We start from the raw sequence: 22,313 nt of genomic DNA on the forward strand, positions 1-22,313 counted from the left end.
TATAAGTGATTAAAGTGTTTGAGAAAGAAGTAGAAGTCATGAAACAAAAGTCGGTATTCTTAGCTTTTTATATGTTCTTCTTGACTTTTTACACAAACGATACGAAATAAGTGTTTCTAACCTATAAATCCAGAAGCTGGCTTTTAAGTAGTTGCCAAACACCCCCGTATATCACGTAAATATAGGGATTTTTAGATGAAAACTGAAACCTATGTCGTAAAAGCCCATTATCAAGCAGCAAGAACAAGAATTTCAGGCCGGGCCCTTAAATCGGGCTTGAGTTTGGACCACCCAAGACTCGTAGATGATCTCGGCCATTCTAATTGTCTCACTTTCATATCACGTGCTAAAAATGTTTTTATAATATCAAGATTTAGGTTTTAAAAAAAATAGATTTATAATTTTTAATCAAACTTTTTAGCTTTGTTTTCACAACAACTTTAATTTTTATACTTGTCTAACGAAATGTTACTAACAAATAGTAACAAATTTGCAATCAAACTAATAAGATTGAGTTACACGTATTTATAAATAATTTGGAAAAAGATCTTATACCAATAACTTTTCTCGTAAGGGTCGGAAACATTGCACCTGACCAGAAATATAGATTTCTTTTAATAATCCAATCTACATCGTCTCGAGATTTAAATTGTATTCCCTCCGTCCAAAATAGTTGTCACATTTCTATTTTTGTTGGTCAAATTGATTAAGTTTTGACCAAAATTTATAAGTCAATCGCTCATTATTTTAAAAAACTGAAAATTACATCTTAAAATAGATTAAAAGTTATTTCCGGTGACATATTTTTTTTATTTTGTCAATTGATAAAATATTAATAAATTTCAGTCAAACTTTAATCAATTTGATCGGCACAAAACCAAATATGACAACTATTTTGGGACGGAGGGAGTATATTATCTTTTTCCTATGCAAGAACAGTAAATCATCCCAGATTTTCTTTCAATAACTGAATATTTATTACTCTCTTTATCTCATTTTTCTCCCTCGCTTGTCAAAAATCATCTTTTATTTAATTATTATAATAAAAAATTACTATATTCAGGAGCATATAATATATTTAATTATTTTTTAAACTCTATTTTTTATTCCTTAAATAAATTATTAAATTTTATGTGTCTAACCAAAGAATTTTCCTTTGGTTAGAGTTTAATTAATACTTCTATATTATTTTATTTCCCTCTCTATTTTTGATATATATACTCTTTTGTTTTTGTTTTTTATTAGATTTACTATCATTTTTATATTAATTATATATATATATTTATATATATAGAGTCAAGTTCTATGGAGTATAAAAAATATTGGAGTATTGGAGTACAAGATTCATACAATATAATCTAATCATCCAAAATCTTCATTTTTTGTGTTCTACAATATTTGTAAACATCCGACAACCTGCAGATTATGTTCTACAAGATAAACATTGTAATCAAAAGATAGAACAATTACTTTTATAAATCGTAGGACATTATGTTCTGCAATATAACTTATAAGCAGAACAACAATCTTAATACTTGTTAAAGTTGAAATATATTGATGATTAATTGACAATTATGTTTAATACTACTTATAAATGATAAATTATATATAAATTTGGATAATCAGAGATATTATTTATGATTAAACTAAAAAATTATAATTTGTACTCCAATACTCCAATGTTTATATATACTCTATAGAACTTAACTCCCTCTCTCTCTTTCTATATATATATATATATATATATATATATATATATATATATATATATATATATATAGGCCATTGCTCAAAACAGAACACTGTTAAAAAAAGAACAACACAGAACACTTTAGAATCAAATATAGAAACTCATCTAAAACTTGAATTAAATTCAAATTTTAAGCTGAATAACGTTTTATTATGAATGATAATAGTATCCACCATGTTTAATAATAAATATTTATTAAAAATAACATGATTCTATGTAAAATAATCGTGCAAAAAATATATTTATATGATTCTATTCTGGATTCTATTCTGGATTCTGTTCTGGATTCTATAATATTTCATATCAATAATTTGGATGAGTTTAAATGTTAGATTTCATATATTAAGTTTAATTAGTGTTTAGCTATGTAGTTATAACCTTAACAAATAATTATTTGTGAAAAATGAAGTGTTATGACAGTGTTCTGTGTTGTTCTTTTTTTAAAGTGTTCTGTGTGGAGTGCAACCCTATATATATATATATATATATATATATATATATATATATATATAGAGAGTGCCACTCCACTACAAACCTCATATATATATATATATATATATATATATATATATATATATAGAGAGTGATACTCCACTACAAACCCTCTTATTCTACAAACTAAAAACCATGCTGTAATATCACTAAATTATAAACACAATATCACTAAATCTTTTAACAACCCCACCTCCACCTCCATCTTCTCAAACTCTATCTTCACTCTCGGCAACTCCATGTCCGCTGCTCCCTTTACATCTGCCACCTCCTGCCGCCTCGTTCACGACCGCTATCTCTCCACTCCGCCTCCACCATCACTACCAACAACGTCCACCCCACCTTCACCGCCTCTTCCACCACCTTCACAGATCTCCACCTCCGTTGTCACATCCAGGCCAACACTACCGCCCTGATTTCACCATCATCTTCAACAACTCTGCCCCTCCCTCCATCAACATCCTCGCCCACTCTTCGTCATCATCACCTCCATCCTCTCTCTGCCATCACCACCTCCATCCTTTCCCGTCCCCTCGCCTGATCATCTCTCTCTCTCTCTCTCTCTCTCGTGGATTATAACGTTGGTAAAGCTTTAATATACCTGTTGAGATGATTTCTGCTGTACAAATTAGTGATATGCACTTCAGAAATTAGTGATTTTCCCTTTGCGAAATAGTGATTGTGTTCCAAAAACTAGTGATTTCTCTTATAAAATTAGTGATTTGTTCAATTAGACTTCAAAACACAGACTAATTACTTAGAACTTCATGGAAACACTCTTAATTAGCAGACTTAGAGAGAAGAAGACGATTAACACGAAAGAGATGGGGGTTCTGGTGTGAGTGTTAATTATGTTGTATGTACCGTGCGTGTATATCACTGGTTTAGTTTCTAGAAAACACGCTAGCAGACTGTTTAGAAAGTGGATAGGTTAAAGTAATTGGGCTGGGCTGGTATTTGATTGGATTGGGCTGTGGTTTTTAGTTTTCATTTAGAGGGTGGTTTGTATTTGATCATGAGCTTATATATATATATATATGTTTTTCTTCTATATTGATTTTATGTTTTGTTTGGTGTATTATTTTTTTCAGGATACTTTAGAAGCTGTTACCTGATTTTGTTTATGAGTATTTTTTTATTCATTTAAATTTTATCGTCTCAACGTCCGGAATTATGCTTGCATGATTGGTTAGATGATAAATTTTATTAAAAAAAAATTCACGATGCGATTTATTATATTTCGATACAATTTATTTATAGAGCTTATAAAAAATTGAAAGCTATAAACACCAAAGAAAATACTCCCTCCGTCCCATTTTATGTGACCTCATTTCCTTTTTGGGACGTCCCAAAAAAAATGAACTTAGAATACTTACTATTTTTGAACACTACTTTTCACTATTACACCCACTAACTCTATATTTTATACTCTCTTATTATTAAATAAACACTATTACACCCACTACTTTTCTCCACTATCTCAAATCTATTAAATATTGATAGGTCACACCACTTTACACACTTTTCAACTATATTTACTATCTTTTTCTTAATCTCCGTGAAAGTCAAATCCGTTCATATAAAATGGGACGGAGGTAGTAATTGAAAACAATTGTCACCATGTGACTGGGGAATCAGTAAACACTGCAAAGTTATCAGTAACATGTTCAGAAATTGCACATGCCATTTCTCCTTTACTTTAACATATCACCCCGTCAGTATTTCTATACTGTATTACACAAGATGCAACTAGTATTCGCACACATTACTCTTGCGAAATATAATTTTATAATATCTTTTGGAATTTTTTAAAATAAAAGTTTAAATATGAAAAAAAAGAAATATGTCAAGAAAATAATGTATATTTAAATGGGCAAGGAGCAATACGTACATAATGTTGTTATGCAGATGCCTACCTAAGTTAACTAACTGTATAGGAACAACTCCCAAGACAAAGATATTGGTTGAAATTTAGAATACTGGAGTTAGTTGGTTTTGACTAGTCCAAGCAACAATTATATTTAAGTCTGAGACTATGAGCTCTGTGCATGTCTATTGTATTTTACTATGTGATATGAATATTTTAGTTTATTTTTGGACCAAAACCGCAGGAATCAAGTCGGAGAATCCACATGTAGTGTTTGTCCCAGCATTAGTTGAAAAAACAACATTGAATCTTCTCATCTGCGGAAGTGATGTCAAGATACTGTCATAGTAAATTGTTTATAAATCCCACTTCATAAAAGATATTATAATATTTTTTTAAAATAAATTTATAAATAAAAGAAATATTATCAGATATTATATATAGATTTTAGGAAATTCTCAATGATACACTTATAGTTTTGATTTTTTTAAATGATACACAAAATGTTTTTGGTTTCTGGTTGATGCACTTATATCATTCTAACGTTGTGTGTCATATCCACCCGTTAACATCTGTTAATCAAACGTTAATGTATCCTCAATTAAATCTTAAATAAAATTTAAAAATACTCTTAAAAACATAAGAAATTACAACCTATTAAAATTATTGCTGATGTGCTTCGTATTACGACAACAACGTAACCTCACTATCACCATCGCCGTCGTCGGCCTCTCTCCCCCAACCATATAACTCATTTATCACCCGTCGTTGACGATGAAACCTCTAACCCCACAACAGACCCACGAATGACTGCAACCTCCGACCTCTACTCACCATCTCTCCTTAAATCACCCGCACTACACCTCATCCTTTTGCCGCGACAAAACGCACCACCCCACAATCTCCTGCCTTCATCTTTATATAATTATATTGAATTATGATAGTTTATCTAAAAAAAATAAAAAATATTGAATTATAATAATTTTATTTTTAATATTCAAACATTCAGAAAGCTTAGAAAAAACAATTATCAAAGAGACGTTAGCTCAACGCTTCTTCTTTATATAATTATATTGAATTAAATAAATTTGTACAAAACATTCTATAATATTTAAAATAATTATTAATTTATTTACAACTAAATTTAAATGAGTGTTTCTTAATTTTTACTGTTAACCTATTGTTGACATACCTAGACTAACTTGTAATAAATTCTAAAAATAATTTTGATTTTTCTATATTATTATTGGAAAACTTTCTTCCAACAAATATTTTTCAACATCGTCTTTCCTACTATTTAAAGTTTTTTGTCCAACAGGTTCTAAATTGAAAAAGGGTAATTTTGATTTTTCAGCGGGATCTTTCCGACTCATTACAAAATTCCTTCCGACATATTCAAAATAAAAAGGGCGGAGCTTGTTTTTCCATATTTAAGATTCAAAAGTTTAACAAAAAGAGGTAATTACATATCGCACCCCCTAAGTATCGTTCAAAAACGATAGAGTACCGATACTTTAAGAAACTCAACTCGCACCTCTTATATTTACTTCTCAAAACCGAGATGCACCCCCTGCCGTTAACTTCCGTTAACTCAGTGTACTCCGTTAAATCAGTATATATATAATTGCAATTCGGATCCCCTAACTTACGTTCAAAAACGATATGGTATCCATATTTTTGAAAACTCGAATCGCACCACCTATTTTTACATCTCAGGAACGATACGCACCCCCTCCGTTAAATTCCGCTACCTTCGTTAAAATTCTCGCCCGTCTCAATTTACATGTCCCTTTTGCTTTTTGAAGAGTTAAATTGACTAATTTTTTACTAACTATTTGAAAATATGTATTTATTATTTTAGAAAATAGAAAGTTACATATTAAAATAGACTAGATTTAATTTTTGATGATATTTTTTTAAATTTTTTTGATCAATTTTTCCAAACAAAATAATTAAAATTTATATATTTTAACCAATAGATAAATTTATGTATTATTTATAATAAATATCACATGATATTTATTTTTTATATTTAAAATAGTGTATATTTTAAGTACCTAATACACATGTCACTAAAAATTTAAAATCATTCAATATGTAAAATCATTTTGATTTGGGGATAACTTAACTAAACAAAAATTTAAAAAAAAATATCATCAAAAAGTAAATCTAGTCTATTTGTTTTCGCAAATAATAGAAGGTCCGAATTTCACAAATAATAGAGGTAATTGCAATTCGGACCCCTTACTATATACCTCTATTAAAATAGGCTAGATTTACTTTTTTGATTAAACGACAAGAGACTTATATAAAAAGCACATTATACCTAACTTACGTTCAAAAACGATATTATACCTGTACTTTTGGAAACCCAAATCTCACCACCTATCTTTACAACAATACGCATCTCCTCCGTTCAATTCCGTTACCTTCTGTTAAAATACTCCTCTGTCTCAATTTACATGTCCCTTGTCAAATTGACTAATTTTTGACCAACTATTAAAAAAATATTTATTTATTATTTTAGGAAATAGAAAGTTACATATTAAAATATACTTTCTAGCCTGTTTTAATAGAGGTATCTAGTGTATTTTAATATGTAAATTTCTATTTTCTAAAATTATAAATACATATTTTCAAATAGTTGGTAAAAAATTAGTCAATTTAACTGCTCAAAAAGCAAAAGGGAGTAAATTGAGACGGGGGAGAATTTTAGCGGAAGGTAGCGGAATTTAACGGAGGGGGTGCGTATCGTTCCTGAGATGTAAAAATAGGTGGTGCGATTCGAGTTTTCAAAAATATGGATACAATATCGTTTTTGAACGTAAGTTAGGGGGTCCGAATTGCAATTATATATATACTGACTTAACGGAGTGCACTGAGTTAACGGAAGTTAACGGCAGGGGGTGCATATCAGTTTTGAGAAGTAAATATAAGAGGTGCGAGTTGAGTTTCTTAAAGTATCAGTACTCTATCGTTTTTAAACGATACTTAGGGGGTGCGATATGCAATTACCTCTTAACAAAATTAGAAAGATGGATTGAAATTGTTATAGAGGCGTCAACTCAACGTCACTCGCTTCTCTTTGTATAACAATTGATGTATAATATAAGTAAAAAGTCATGTTTTTTAAATCTGCGTACATCATAATGGATGTAATATTATATAATTATGAACGGTTTTTCTATCACACTAAGCACCAAAATTTATGAATTTGGATGGTTTCTATTGGCTCATCTTTTTTAATAATAGTGGATTCCCCTGCAGTTACAACAACCACACCAATCAAAACCCTTCAACCCTCCAATTTTATAAATGTTTGTGCTTAGCATGTGTTCATGGAATCATGGGCACAAACTAGACAAACCTAATTATGAAATCAAGATTCTGAGACGATGGAGATACATTTTTTTGAAAACAATTAGTGCTGAAATCAAAATTTTACTAAATTTTAACTGAAAATCCAAATTTCCATCCATGTACTCTGTTTGATTGGGGTTGGGGTAGATGATATGCTGGTAATTCTATGAACTAATGACCTAACAAGAGATACCATATCTTCCTTAAGTAATTGATTTGATTGATAGAGCAATTTTCCAAAGGATGAGAGGGTTTACAGTTTTACAGAGGAACACTCAGTGTGTCATACATCATTGCTGACATTCAGCTGATGTGGAACCACCAAGACCACGTGGCAGCACCCCACACTCACAGCACTCACTGGCTAAAGCAAAATTGCTAATCATAGATGTGAAGAAACTGATATACATGTGAGTAGGTGTTGATGGACCTATAGGATATAGATTGTGAGAGGGATGGCACTGGATTTGGTTTAGAAAAAGAGAAATCTTGCACCTAAAGTTCTGCCTCCTTGTTACATTATTCACAAGAATTAGATTGTTGTAAGCGATTTTTATTACTCCCTCCGTCCCGGTCATTTGTATACAAATGGCTGGGACACGGAGACCAAGAAAAAGGATAAAAAATGAATAAAATTAGGTGAAAAGTGAGTATAGTGGTGGGACCCATTTATATTTAATTATAGATTTGAGATAGTGAAGGAAAGTAGTGGGTGTAATAGTGTTTATATTATTATAGAATGGAGATAGTGGAAGAAAGTAGTTGGTGTAATGATGTTTTATATTATAAAAATTTACTACTTTTGCAATGTATACAATTGGTGGGACGTCTCAAAAAGGAAATTGTATACAATTCATTGGGACGGAGGGAGTATGGTTCTAAAAATTATGGTCCTATGTGTGGCTCTTGCCTAGTGATATGACAGCAGCCAACCCCACCAGTTATGGCTCATTTTAATTGTAGTAATGTAGTATGGTGAATGATAATGTTGTCTTGAATCAACATCAAGATAGTTTCCAACTAGGTTTGATTTGGAATTGACATTAACCAATGTGCATTGCAGTTATGGCTCATTTTAATTGTAGTAATGTAGTATGGTGAATGATAATGTTGTCTTGAATCAACATCAAAATAGTTTCCAACTAGGTTTGATTTGGAATTGACATTAACCAATGTGCATGATTCTTCAACATCTTGCACAAAAGATGGCAATATTATGTCCAAGATGGTTGTAAAAAACGGAAATGGAGATTATTGGATAGAGAGATTGATTAGATTAATCGCACGATAAGGTATTAATCGGAATAAGAATTTTACATATTATAATAATAATTAATATATTAGTTTAATCTACCATATAACATATCATTTAAGATGAATTTATAGTGATTAATCGGATTTTAAAAATCAAATCTGGAAGTCACATTGAGTCACATTGCAGGAGATTAATCGGTCGACCGGGTTCTAAATTTTTGGAACTATGCTTAGAACAACCATCGGAAATACATAACAATACAAATGACTGAAGATCAATACATAAAATAGGAGGAAGATATTGCTATTTACAGATCATTCTGTCTTCCTACATAACCATAACTTGAACTAGGTGCTTTAGATGGTGCTATCAGCTATGTATTCAACGATTGCCTTGAACACATTCTAGCACTTTCCAACTACAATGCGAAACTAACAATATGTACAAGAACTAGATGATTATCTAGCGATTTTCTGCTTTCTGATCTTAAGCCTTGATTAAACGCCCTAGAAACCTAGAAAGTTCCGTTAATGTGCTAGCAAGTTGTGCGACTATAAGGCTTTCTATTTACAAGGGAGCGGACAGTAATAAGTAACCTTAGGAGTAAGATCTAACCAAGCCGAAATTGCAAAAGGATCTTGACTTGAAAAGACCCCCAAAGAGGAACCTGGTAGGAGATTCTTGTGTAGTTTGATTTAACTCGTTGGTGTTGCCTTTCACTTTGAGTATGGTTTGTCCGATTGATTGCCTGATAGAGTCGATTATCTTGCTATCCACAGGATAGCCAGATGCTCCACAAACATAGAAAGTGTTAACGGCCTTTCCTCCCCTAGTTGCAACTTCAGCTCTGGTGACAGTGAGGCTATTCTCTCGGAAGATCCTAGTGACATCAGAAAGCAGTCCGACTCTGTCTGTTGTGCATAATTCTAGCTTCAAACCCTGAATTAAAAAAATGAGATGATTCAAAATAATGCAAGAAGCTTTCCTTGTGAAAGAAAAACAACAAGAAGACAACGCTTCGGGCATGTCTCTTTCGCTAATGATTATTTGTTTTACTATCAAAATTAATTGTAATGATATAGTCAGGTTCCCATCAAAATAAGTAGATGACACACATTACAACATCAATATGCAATAAAAAATTGGATGAATGAAAGCAGAAACCAATTAAAGAACTCAATGACTCAGAGTGACAACTTAAGATGACAATAACACTAAATGATATAAAGCTACGCTAATAATACGACATAATCTAATAAAAACATTGTGCAAGTGGCTTAACAAAATCAGGAATCTTTATAACTATTTCTGGCTCACCTCAGACACCCTTCTCTCAATTGCAGCTTCAAGACACTGGACAACCCTTTGTCTCTCTGCTTCAGATTTTACAGGGGATCCATCAATATGTCTGATACAGTATTCCTATTAATTAAAGTTATATCAGTCGGCATAATATAATAAAATTGCTATCTAAGCCTATACTATTTTGTTGAAATAAACAAATGTTTATGGACAGTGAACAAGTTGAAAATGACAAACCTGGTGAGCCTCTGGTCCTGAAGCATCAACATTGCCATGAAAAACAACATACTGCATGTCTGTCAAAGTGCATATTGCATCAAAGATAAGTTTAGGCCTATCCTTGCACCGGATTGAGACCACCGAGTAATCTTTGTCGTACCAATTAATAACGTTCACTTCCGGCCTTGATTTATCTTCCAAAGGTTCATCACTATTTCTTTCATAGTCTCGATCAGCAAACATCATCTGGTGAAGCCTTCGTTCAGTGTGTGTGATCCCATGAGACACTACAGTCTTAGCTTTCCTTGACTTATTGCTTCCATTAAGAACATTACATAGCAATTGCTTAATCACCGATAGCCTCTCGGAATCAGTGATTGCACCTCCTGTTTCTTCGTCAGTAACTTGCACCACAGCTGCAGCCCGAGTGTTATGTGTCCACACCTCAGCACTTACCACATTACATTTGAGATGAGTTAGAACAGCACTCAACTCAGAGAGTAACCCAGGCCTATCACACCCTATTAACTCAATGGCAGTATGATCCACTGCAGACTTAACCCCCACAGATCTTCTAATAGAGTAGCCAAAATCTGAATCTGGTCCAAGTGCCTGACAATGAATTCAAACAAATTAGAAGGTTCATTTATGAAATTAGAAGACATATAAAGCAAGATTTTAAACAGCTCACCTTATAAATATAATCCAAAACCTCAACATCTGTGACTTTGTTCCCATCTTGATCAGTCACATTGAACACTGGCCCAAAAATAAAAGTTAGAATCTTGAATATAAACATTACCATAACATTATAACGGTGCTCAAGAGGAAGAGATCGATGTTATCTGCAGATAAACACAGGGATAATTAAGGGAAATATCGTCAAATACCATCCATAAACCAGCCTCCATCAGAAGATATGTAAGCTTTAGTAACGGTAAGGTTTAAATCAGTAAGAACTTGAACAACTTCCAATAGTATTCCATGCTCATTAGCACTATCCACCTGCACCATATTACATATAATAAAAGTCAGAATAAATAGTGAAAAACACTAAAACTAAAACACCATTAATGACAAGAGGGTACACAGACAGAATTTAAAAAAAGACATACCTGAATAACAGTAGCATTTTTGCAGGACTCATTATCAATCACAACCCTGCAAATACAAGTAACAAAGTTCAGTAAATTTTAGTTAGGCTATGCATAAAAAATAAGATTATGAACAGAAAGATTATAGCTACCTGGGTGGATTCATCCTCCTTATAAGTTTCTCATACTCATCATCCATGTCTTGTGAAAAGCTCATACAGTGCTCTAAACCAACAAAAATAGATGTTATTTATACAGAATCAAGATCACCAATCACTTAAAGAATAAGGAATGACTGAAAAGAAGTGCAAAACAAGTTACCAAAAAACATAATGAAACTCAAACTGACCAATCATGAAGATTTGAAATAGGACCAGAAGAATCCAGCACACAAGAATGGCCAATTAGGAAGCCTTAAGCTACCAAAAAAGGGTGCTTGGCCCTCTTTTCTAAATGGGCACCCACCAAAAAACTCAAAATACAAAGTACCATACCATACTATACTGTACCATAACATAACAATAACAAACCACAGATTTGACACCTTCTAACTACTCAAATTCTCAAAACCCAAGATATTCTCATTCTCATTCTCATAATCTCATCATAAAAATCAAATTTTTACACAACAAACATAAAATACCAACCATTTTAGCCTTAATCCAAACATTTAACAACAAAAATAACACACAAAAACATCATCAAGGCCTCAAATCCCAAAAAGGGAAGAACACAAAACGAGAGAAAAGATGAAAAAGAGACATACCCATTAGAGTTCTTGAAGAATCTTGATCTGGGTCACCAACACTTTCTGATTCTGTGCACTAAAAAGCTAGGCACGGGGGTTTATAACAAGGGCAAGTAGGACTGTAAAAGAAAGAAATGGTATGTTTGGTCCCTCCAAATCTCTTAATTCACCCAATATATAGATACGTTTTATTATTTAATATATACTATTTTTTACCTTGTTTGAAATTTTTACTGATGTGCGTGCACAGTGAATTTAAAACCATGTAAGCACGAGTCTATGATATTGTAATATCTGCAATCACTTTAAACATAAGATTGTGTTTGTGTGTACTCGTTGATCCCAACTTCGTAATTTCATTTCCTCTTTTCAGGTAAGGGTGAATTACTACTTTAGTACTGTAATCAATGACCTCTTCGATCGGATATTATTATTTGGAAAATGTTACGGACTCGAAAATTTTTTCCCAAATCTACTTGACAATTTATAATTGGTTCAACTCATGTAAATAATAATGGGGCGTCTGCATGCACATCAACCACTCGATTAAAATAATAATGTTCATTCTATTCCAGATTAAATGATTGAATCTAATTAAAAAAATTTGGATGCTCAAAAAGTTGTGGTAGTATTTTTTAAAAAAATATTGAAATTCTATATATTATATTTAAAATTAAAATCATACTCGATTATTATCAAATGGGTTGTTAAGGAATATGATACAAATTTATAAATTTTTCAAACAAAAACTAAAATTTTAGAAGAACCGATCGCTAATGTCAAATTGCTATCAGAAGGAGTCTCAAGTTCGCCGAACACTGTTTAAGTTTTGTTTCTATTTCTCAGGCTTGTTGGTTGAAAGTAGCTTGAGAATGCCATTTCATAGAGATCTCAAGTGAACATCAATCTATCTCTGATCCAAAAAATGTAAACCAACAAAGACGGAGCAGGAGGAGGGCAGGATTAACTAACTAATAAAGAAAATGTAAAACAGAATGAGCTTAAAAAATTAGCAGGCATAGCAGTTGGCTCTGCCTTAACAACTTACATAAACTCCGCCCAGTCAAGTTTGGCTGCTCTAAGCTTAAGCTTGTCTTCTGCTGCATGTTTTCTTCTTTATGTCCCCCACATGCATTCCTTCCCTCCTTGGTTTCTTTTCCAAATTCGTTGTTTTCTTTTGCTTAACATATATTTTTCGTTAAGTTTGAGTTTAATCTATATTATCATCTGGATTCGACTATCACTCATTCGAGAGTTATTTAGGACAAAAATTCTTTATTTATATATAAGACCTATGAATTTAAATTATCAGGAAGAACATATTTATTCAAAATAGAGTCGGAAAACTGGAGGAGACTACTAAAAAATAATATATATTATTCAAAATAGTGACGGAACCGGAAGAGACTATTAAACATGGAACACTAGCTAAAATTAGGGCGGATATTTTTATTGTCTTAGATATTTGTAGATTTTTATTTGAAATCCAAATAATATTCGAATAATAATAAAAAATCCTATGCATATACCAATATTATTTTTTATTAAGTTTGAAAATTCACTATTTATATTATGTTGGAATGAAAAAGAATATGTCGAGTTAATATTATTACCAATTATTCATTTATATTATTTGTTTGCTCGGTTCAAACCTCGTAAATATTTCAAATATTTCCAAGTCCGGTATCGACAAAGATAGCCATGCCGTTTTGGGTGATCACGGTCTGGTTTAAACCGCAAAATCCGCATAAACTAATCCGACATTAATCCGATCCAGACCGAAACCGAAATGAGATTTACGGTTTCGGTTCGACTAATTAAAAAAACCGTGGTTCGTGGGTTGGTTTCAGTTTTATATTAAACCAACCCGTTATAAAACCGAACCGCATATTTATATATATACAATATAAATATTTAATATTATATATATATAATATTAATTATATATATTATATATATGTTTTAATTTTTTGGTTTATACTTGCTGGGTCGTTGTTTAGTTACTTACCTTATCAATACCAACTACAAACCATATCAATTCAGTAATCCACGACTTCGATTCAAGTTTATGCATTTTAATAGACTAAAGTTTGTATATTAATTTAACTACATGAAATTGTGTAAATGGAGACAAACTGATACTATATTTTCTAGTATTATTCATGAATTCTCAATGTTGATTATAAGACTTAGTCATAAACCGATCAATCCACTTAACTGAACCATCAAAAACCGCACCGCTTGGTCCGGATTAATTGGTTTGCGGGTCACGGGTTGGTTTGAGATTTTAAAAAACCGCTAATGTGTGGTTTGGTTCTGATTCTACCTCCAATCCGAACCAAATCGGACCGCGATCACCCCTACTAGACAGGGGGAGGCTAACGGCTAAGCGTATCTCTGCTAAATAATATCCTCCCATTACTTTAACAGGTGGTCCAAGCATACAATTTGGATTCATAATGTCATCGTTAGCGTCATGGTCATTTTAATCGTTTTCACTTCCTGAAAATCTCAATCTTGCCAACAAGATGTTTGATATGGTGGTATCTTGTACCCTTTTCGGGAGGTCGGGAGTTCGACCCCCACATGTGCGTATGTAATCAATTAGCAAAAAAAAAAAAAATTCAATCTTAAAAAATCTCATTCAACTTGAGAGCGAGGAAGTTGCAACTAAAATATAATGATATATACATATTTGAATATTCTTGTTGATTTCCAAATCATCAATTCGAATCTTCGACAAAATCCAGTTTTCTAGCATAATGCATGAGCACCCCGTGAATGTAAAAATGAAATAAAATTTTTAATCTTGTAATTTAAAATATATTATAGTCGGGCTTCAGCTTAATTTGAACTTTTAAAGGAAGACCGATTTCCTAGCACAATTAGCCTAGCAACCCCATGATTATATTTTTGTTAGTTTTGAAATTTAAGAGACATTATAGTGGAGTATCTCCAATAAGGTTGGTTAAATTCGACTCATAAAATATTATAAAATATATTGAATTTACAATATATGGTGTTTCAATGATATTAAATATATTGATTAACAATTTAGCAAAAAAATTATATATATTGATTAGCTATATTGATTAGCTACAGTTTTCTTACAAATTTTGGAAAGTTGGACAAATTATATACTTATATATAATAAGCGTAAAGTAGATAATTTGGTCGCATGGTCCTATGCTCCAAAAGCTTATCATCCGTTGGATCGTATATTGAACAAATAAGCACCGTTAGATTAGAACAAAATTAAATTCTGTTCTATAAGGAAACTGACATCTACTTGCATATTTATAATTCCTTTTTTGAATCCAAAACAAATTCTGACTTTCATTTGTTTTTGGTTTTTTTTAATCCAAAATACATACTTCCTACAAATTTTAATTGTAGAATCTTATAAATCGCATCGTCACAAAATTATTTTTATCCCATCGGATCGTATATTGAACAAATAAGCACCGTTAGATTAGAATAAAATTAACTTCTGTTCCATAAGACAACTGATATTTACTTGCATGTTTATAATTCTTTTTCTGAATCCAAAAAAAATTCTGTATTTCACGTGTTTATAATTTTTTTTATCCAAAATAAATATATTCTACCAATTTTATTTGTAGAATCATATAAATCGCACCGTCACAAAATTATTTTTATCTAATATATTTTAAAATTAATAAGCCCGATTTATGTGAGGAACGAATACAAATTTTTTTTCTTAATCCAAAACAAATTCTACCATCTTATTGCATGTTTATGATTCATCTTCTTAATTCAAAAAAAATTGTGTTTATCAATTTTAATCTCGAACCATTAAAATTTTTTGAAAAATATTTAAATCACATTATAATAATTCTAATATAAAATACACTTATAAATATAATCTAATAGGAGTTGGCGTTACATATTCTACTTAAAATAATTTAAAATTTGATAAAAAGAATTTAATAGTTTGGCATGATACATATAATTTTAATTTATTATTTATAAATTAATTTTTTTCACACCATTTAAAATATATTTAAAAAGTTTATAAATAATTAAAAAGCTCCCGTACCTTGCACGGGCTACAAGCTAGTATAACCAACATTCAGGGGGTTGGTTACACCCATAGATAAAGAGAATCATCATTGGAGTTGAACTCTACCTGATTTCTATACTTTTAATTATAATAAATATTAAAAAAATTTATTGTAGGTATCTAAATAAATGACGGGAGATGTTCTTAGAACTCTAATGAAATACTTTTTGATTCCAAAATATGTGCCATTTCATAAGATTAATTGTCTTCTTGTAATGGTTGACCAATGATCATGCGAGCCATTGAAATTCCAGATCTATTACTGACCATCAATGTCGACAAAGTGATACAACTAATCAGAAATGAAATAATTACGTCTCGATATCATGTCAAATTATTGAATTTTCTAAAATGTCCGAAACAATTATATAATATATATATATATATATATAATATTTTATATTGTTATTTTAGATTATAATATGAAAAATAATATTTTTATGAGATTTGATAATAAAATCTACGATATTTTCCGTAAAAATTGTGAAACCGTTTTTGCGAAAACATGGGATACATGTGAATCACGCCTTCCCCAAGATTGTACAAACCATTATATATCTTTTTTGTGAAATAAAAAATATAAAAATATATATCATTTTCATGATTTTATCTCGTATCATTCGGAACTTAACAGAATCTTAATTCTTAACACATCCATGATAACAAGTGATTGTAATTAAGAATTAATACTCTGTTTGGTATTATTATTGCAAGTCCGTTTAGCATTACTGTTGTCGACATTAATATCAGTTTTTTGTTGGAAAACAAGTGAAAAATTGTTTGATAAATTTAAAAATAATTTTTAGAATATTATATTTTTTTGAAAAACAAAAGTATTAATCTAATAATAAAAAGTCATACGGCATCCACACCAATAATCGAGTTGAACAAATAGTAGATTGTAAACGCATGTTCTCATGAAGAGACAATTAAACAATATTTTGAAGATAATATATATACAAATACAAGTACCCACTGTGGGCATTCTCGTTGAAATATTGGTACTCTCTTCATCATGCCCGATGGAGCTATCGTTTGAGATATTGACATGCGAAATTTCATCACCAAATCAAAACCACAGCTTACAATCAAAAAGCGAAATCAAACCTCTCGCCAAGGAGAGAAAGCAACATGAAATTCCAATCCAAAAACAATATAAAAATAAACTAAAAACAAACCAAAATAAGAAATTAGATCCGATAATCGAAGCCGCGAGATAGGCGATTAATTTTCGAATCCGATAAGCTCCGCTAATCGATATAAAAATGTGAACCAGAAGATCCAATGATTTAGATCTAAAAAGGAAAAAAAAAACCTAATCGAAAGGATAGAAAGCCTTCCCCGACGCGAGAGATTATTAGAAGAAAACAAATCTAATAAAACAAATACAAGAGTTTTGGGTTTCCATCGGTGAAAACCGATGGAAGCCCCTCAAATGATGGAGGCGGCTACTCCAAAAACATAAAGAATTAGAGAGTATTTTTTAGATTTTTCAGAACATTACTTTTTAAACTTATCAAACAATGTTTTAACTATTTTTGTCTGCAATAATAATATCATATAGAGTAAAGTTCAATGGAGTACACAATATATTGGAGTATTGGAGTACAAAGTTGGATAAAATATAATCTATTCATCTAAATTTCAATTTTTTTGTTCAATAATATTCGTAAACATTTAATAACATGCACATTATGTTCTACACAACATAAACATTATAATCAAAAGGTAGAATAATGACTTTTATAAATTACAGGACTCTAAGTTCTGCAATATAACTAATAAGCAGAACAATAATGTTAATACTTGTTAAAGTCGAAGGATATTAAAGATTGATAGACAATTATGTGCAAGACAACTTATAAATGATAGATTGTATATAAATTTGTATAATCAAATATATTATTTATGATTAAACTAAAAAATTAAAACTTGTACTCCAATACTCCAATATTTTTGTGTACTCCATAGAACTTAACTCTATCAAATAAAGCTGTAATTAGGGTTAAATATTAAAATGGGCACTGAAGTGGAAGTTATATATATTACTTCGCTCACCGATCTTAACGGGGTATCATTTGAATCATTAAAGTCATAATAAATATCAAACAAGTACATTCAAAAATGAGTTCAAGCAGTAAAAATATTATTTATAGAGTTCTACACGTTATTTTTGAATGTTAACACAACCAAGTAAAATGATATGATTTTTAGTATTTATGATAATATATTCAGATTTTATCAAGTTTATTTACTATTTATTTTTTATTATATAGTTGTTTTCTTTGTTTTAATTAAAAATAAATAGTAAATAAACTTAATAAAATCTAAATATATTAACATATAAATGCTAGAAGTCATATAATTTTACTTGGTTGTGTTAAGTGTTAATATTTAAAAATAACGTGTAACACTCTATAAATTATATTTGAACTCATAATTACGGATACTTGTTTGATATTTATTGTACCTTTAATAATTCAAATAATACATCGTTAAGATTGGTGAACGGAATGATACATGATCCTCCACTTTAATTATCATGTTGATATATAACCAGCTGTGATTATAATACCAAACAGAATCCTAATCCTCAACTATCAATTACTTCTTATCATGGATGTTTTTAAGATTCGGTGGAGTTTCAAATCATCGGGTATGATATGAGATGAAAATGATACAAATATTTTGTTTTCTATTTTTACAGGAAAACGATACAACTAGCCGGGGACACAATGGTTTTGTACAATCTCGGGGAAGGCGTGATTCACATGTATAACCGTTTATGTACAGTTTCCACCGTGTTCTTAATTTTTTGCAATTAACGTGAAACAAATGGTATGCACGGGAACATAAATAATTGTACAATTTCGCTAGCCGTTTTCAAAATATGTATGGTGAAGAAGACATAACACGATTATGATTGGATAATTGTCCAACTAATGATGACTCATTCGAAACTTTCGAAGACAATTAACAAATAAATAAAACACATGCCGAATATACACAATTTCCAAATAAAAGAGCTCAATAATTCTTTGGTATATGTTATAGCGTGTTCTGTGCATGAGACGTGCTTTAGAAATGTCTTGCACCAAATGTCTGAAACTAATCTTGTTTGCTTTAGTTAGTCCGCGAAACTGATATTGCATACATTAATATGTAGGGGTCGTTTGGCTTAACTTAAAAGAATGATTTATTCCTAAAGAAGAGAATAATAAGTGATAAGTGAACTTATAAGTTATCAAAAGTATTTGAATAACTTCACTTATAAATCAATTGAGTGTTTGGTAATTTAAATTTATAAATTAGAAAAAAATTCAAATTATAAAAATACAAGAAACATTATTAATAAATAAAGTTTATTACATATTAAAAATTTAAAAACTTCACAAAAATGCAAATCACAAAAAGAAGCTCAAAAGGAAACTAGCATTTCTAACCTCCAACTTCTGGCTTACAAGACTGAAAAGACACTCCCAGCTTCTGCATCCAAACGCACGTAAATAAGCTAAGCTCAACTTATATTAAAAAAAAAAGTGGGAAGTTGGGTGTTCCAAACACCCACGTAATATTGGTACTTTTTCGAGTAAGAGAATAAATTTTGAACAACACTCTAAATCGAAATGGTTTAAGATCAATTTGATTGAATTATATGTCATATTTTATAAAAATAAATTCATATTCAGATCAATATCAAATTAAATATCCAATCCAACTAAATTTATGATAGATAAAAATTCAAATAAATATAATAGCGATTATATCATTAAAACAACCTGAAACGTTTCCTTATCTTGAGAATTAAAAATATTTCTTAAATCAGAGTGTAATTATGAAGTAATACTAATGTTAGATATATAAAAGAATCTCAGATAAAGAAAAACCTGTATATTCAATTGTAATTCACAAAATATTATTGAGGTTGAGTAAAAAAAACATACGGGCGTTTCTGTGTACTTAATCATACAAAATATTAATCACAAAACAAAGTTGAGGCTTCTTCTAATTTCTTTCGTGACACACCGCTAAATTAATAAAGTCCAATTTTGGCATTTATATTATAATCCTGAGTCCCTGACTATACTAAGCACGTAATATCATAATTTGACTCCTTATTTTAAACTCATTAAGTCGTGCTAATCACTCAACTATCATGTTAACGCTATTGTTGAATTGAAACTATGATGAAGTACAAGTATATTCCTCCAAGATGCTAGCACAAGCAATTAGTTAAGCAAATGTCGGATTCCTCTTGTTTCTGTGGTTTCATCTAAGGTTGTTTTCTCTCCCTGGTGAAAACTTTGTTTTTCGCTTCTTAATTGTAAGCGGGGTTTGATTTGATGATGAAAGTTTGTATGGAATCGCAGTTCTGGTCGATAGCTCAAACGATAGCTCTATCGGGACATGATGAAGAGGGTACCAGTAATTCAACGAGAATGCATGAAGCGGGTACTTGTATTTGTACATACATTTTCTTCAAAATATCGTTTAACTGTCTCTTCGTGAGAACAGGCGATTGCAATTTACTATTTGTTCGACTCGATCATTGGTGTAGATGCCGTATGACCTTTTATTAGATTAACGCCTTTGTTCAAAAAAAAAAAATGAAAATGGCAGCAAGACAAAAGAAGGCCGGTAAGGTCGGTTTTATAGTTATGGAAATGACACAGACTCACGTGAGCAGAAGCTGATTAGTTTAAGGGCAATCGCTGAATTATCACGTTATGGTCCTTATGGACCGAGCATGGCTCTCATCACGTGTTACACATAATACTACAAATCTATGTGCATGAACATGCACCTAACCAAAATTTCAAGGGTAATAGTAGTAAATTTTGTAGTAACTTCTTTAGAGGCCGTTTAAGGAGTAAAAGTCCTTAATAATTATTTTTTGCCAAAAATTATTTAAAATTATGACATGAGGAGATAGGGGGGCCTTTTGTGTTAGTTTAAAAAAATTGACTTATTGCTTAAATTAAAAAAATGGAATAAAAGTGATGAGTAGATAAGTTAATAAAATGTTTGAAAAAGAAATATAAGCTGTGAGAAAAAAAATTTCATTCTCAAATTTTTAAAAATAATTTTACTTATTTACACACATGTCAAGAAATAATCGGATGAACTGACGAACATGCATAAGGTATAGGTATATGTGTATGTATGCGAGTATCTAGTAATATTTCTCTTTTATTCTCATTACATATATTTTTCTAGATGTGAAACAATTGATACGAATATTTCTGATATGTAAATTCGAAATTTTTAGTTTTGAATGAATGTTAACCCGCATAACAAAACTATTATTTTTAGATTTTTCTTTTAAAGAATAAATATAATAACCTATTTCTTTCACATTTCTTTTATTAAAAAACATTTCTAATCATACAGTCAGAACTCTTTAATATCTGTGACATAAAATTAAATATCAAATAAAAAATATTAATTAGAGATTAAGTTAAATTATATCAGTATTTAACATCACAAGTTGTTCACATTCATTCTTGAACTACACCCTAGAATTACACAAGTGAAGTCCAAACTGATCATGAGTGTGCCTCTTCGCACATTCAACAGGCGAATTTCCCAGCACACCTTCCACGTATAGGGCACTACCAGCCGAATTTCTTATTTTTCAAAATGTATTCAAATATGAACTTTGATATAAAATATATTATCCACTTATACAATTCTCTAATGTTAAAATATACTCATTTTTACGGGACATAGGTTCTGAACCTTATTAAATTATTTTTGTTAATCTTCTACGTTATTTCCCTGATCCTTGCATTTATCATTAATTAAATTTATAGAAAATTATTGTATATTGTCTGTCCTCCTGGCTTCTTTATTTTGGGACGACCGGACTTGACATATATTTCAAAATCCTATAAAATGTGATTGAATAAATTATTTTTTACTATTTTTTCTTTTGAATAACAATTTAATATTTAAATATATATAAAAAGTTTAAAAATAAATTATGAAATTATATTTTATATTTATCTTAAAATTAGTATCAAGAGAAGCACGAGAGGAATATTATTTAACGTGTTTGCACATACGTAGAGATTCCCCAGGGGTAAAGTAAAAAACAGTTGAGATGCGAAGAAAACAGCTACCCACGTTCCCATGCTTCTTT

General features: G+C 30.6%; 1 protein-coding gene across 1 annotated transcript; it reads right to left on the reverse strand.

Annotated features, from left to right (window-relative positions):
• Positions 1-8,988: 8,988 nt before the first annotated feature.
• On the reverse strand, positions 8,989-12,245 carry LOC108200856 (ACT domain-containing protein ACR4). The gene is made up of 8 exons (XM_064085636.1): positions 12,106-12,245; positions 11,492-11,564; positions 11,361-11,406; positions 11,136-11,250; positions 10,937-11,004; positions 10,264-10,857; positions 10,042-10,146; positions 8,989-9,663 (listed from the first exon to the last, which is right to left on the reverse strand). Exons 1-8 carry the CDS (start codon positions 12,107-12,109, stop codon positions 9,322-9,324), a joined length of 1,347 nt encoding a protein of 448 aa, XP_063941706.1. The 5' UTR covers positions 12,110-12,245; the 3' UTR covers positions 8,989-9,321.
• Positions 12,246-22,313: the final 10,068 nt, after the last annotated feature.

This window comes from Daucus carota, chromosome 9 (genome assembly GCF_001625215.2).
Source record: "Daucus carota subsp. sativus chromosome 9, DH1 v3.0, whole genome shotgun sequence".
Taxonomy (NCBI): domain Eukaryota; kingdom Viridiplantae; phylum Streptophyta; class Magnoliopsida; order Apiales; family Apiaceae; genus Daucus; species Daucus carota.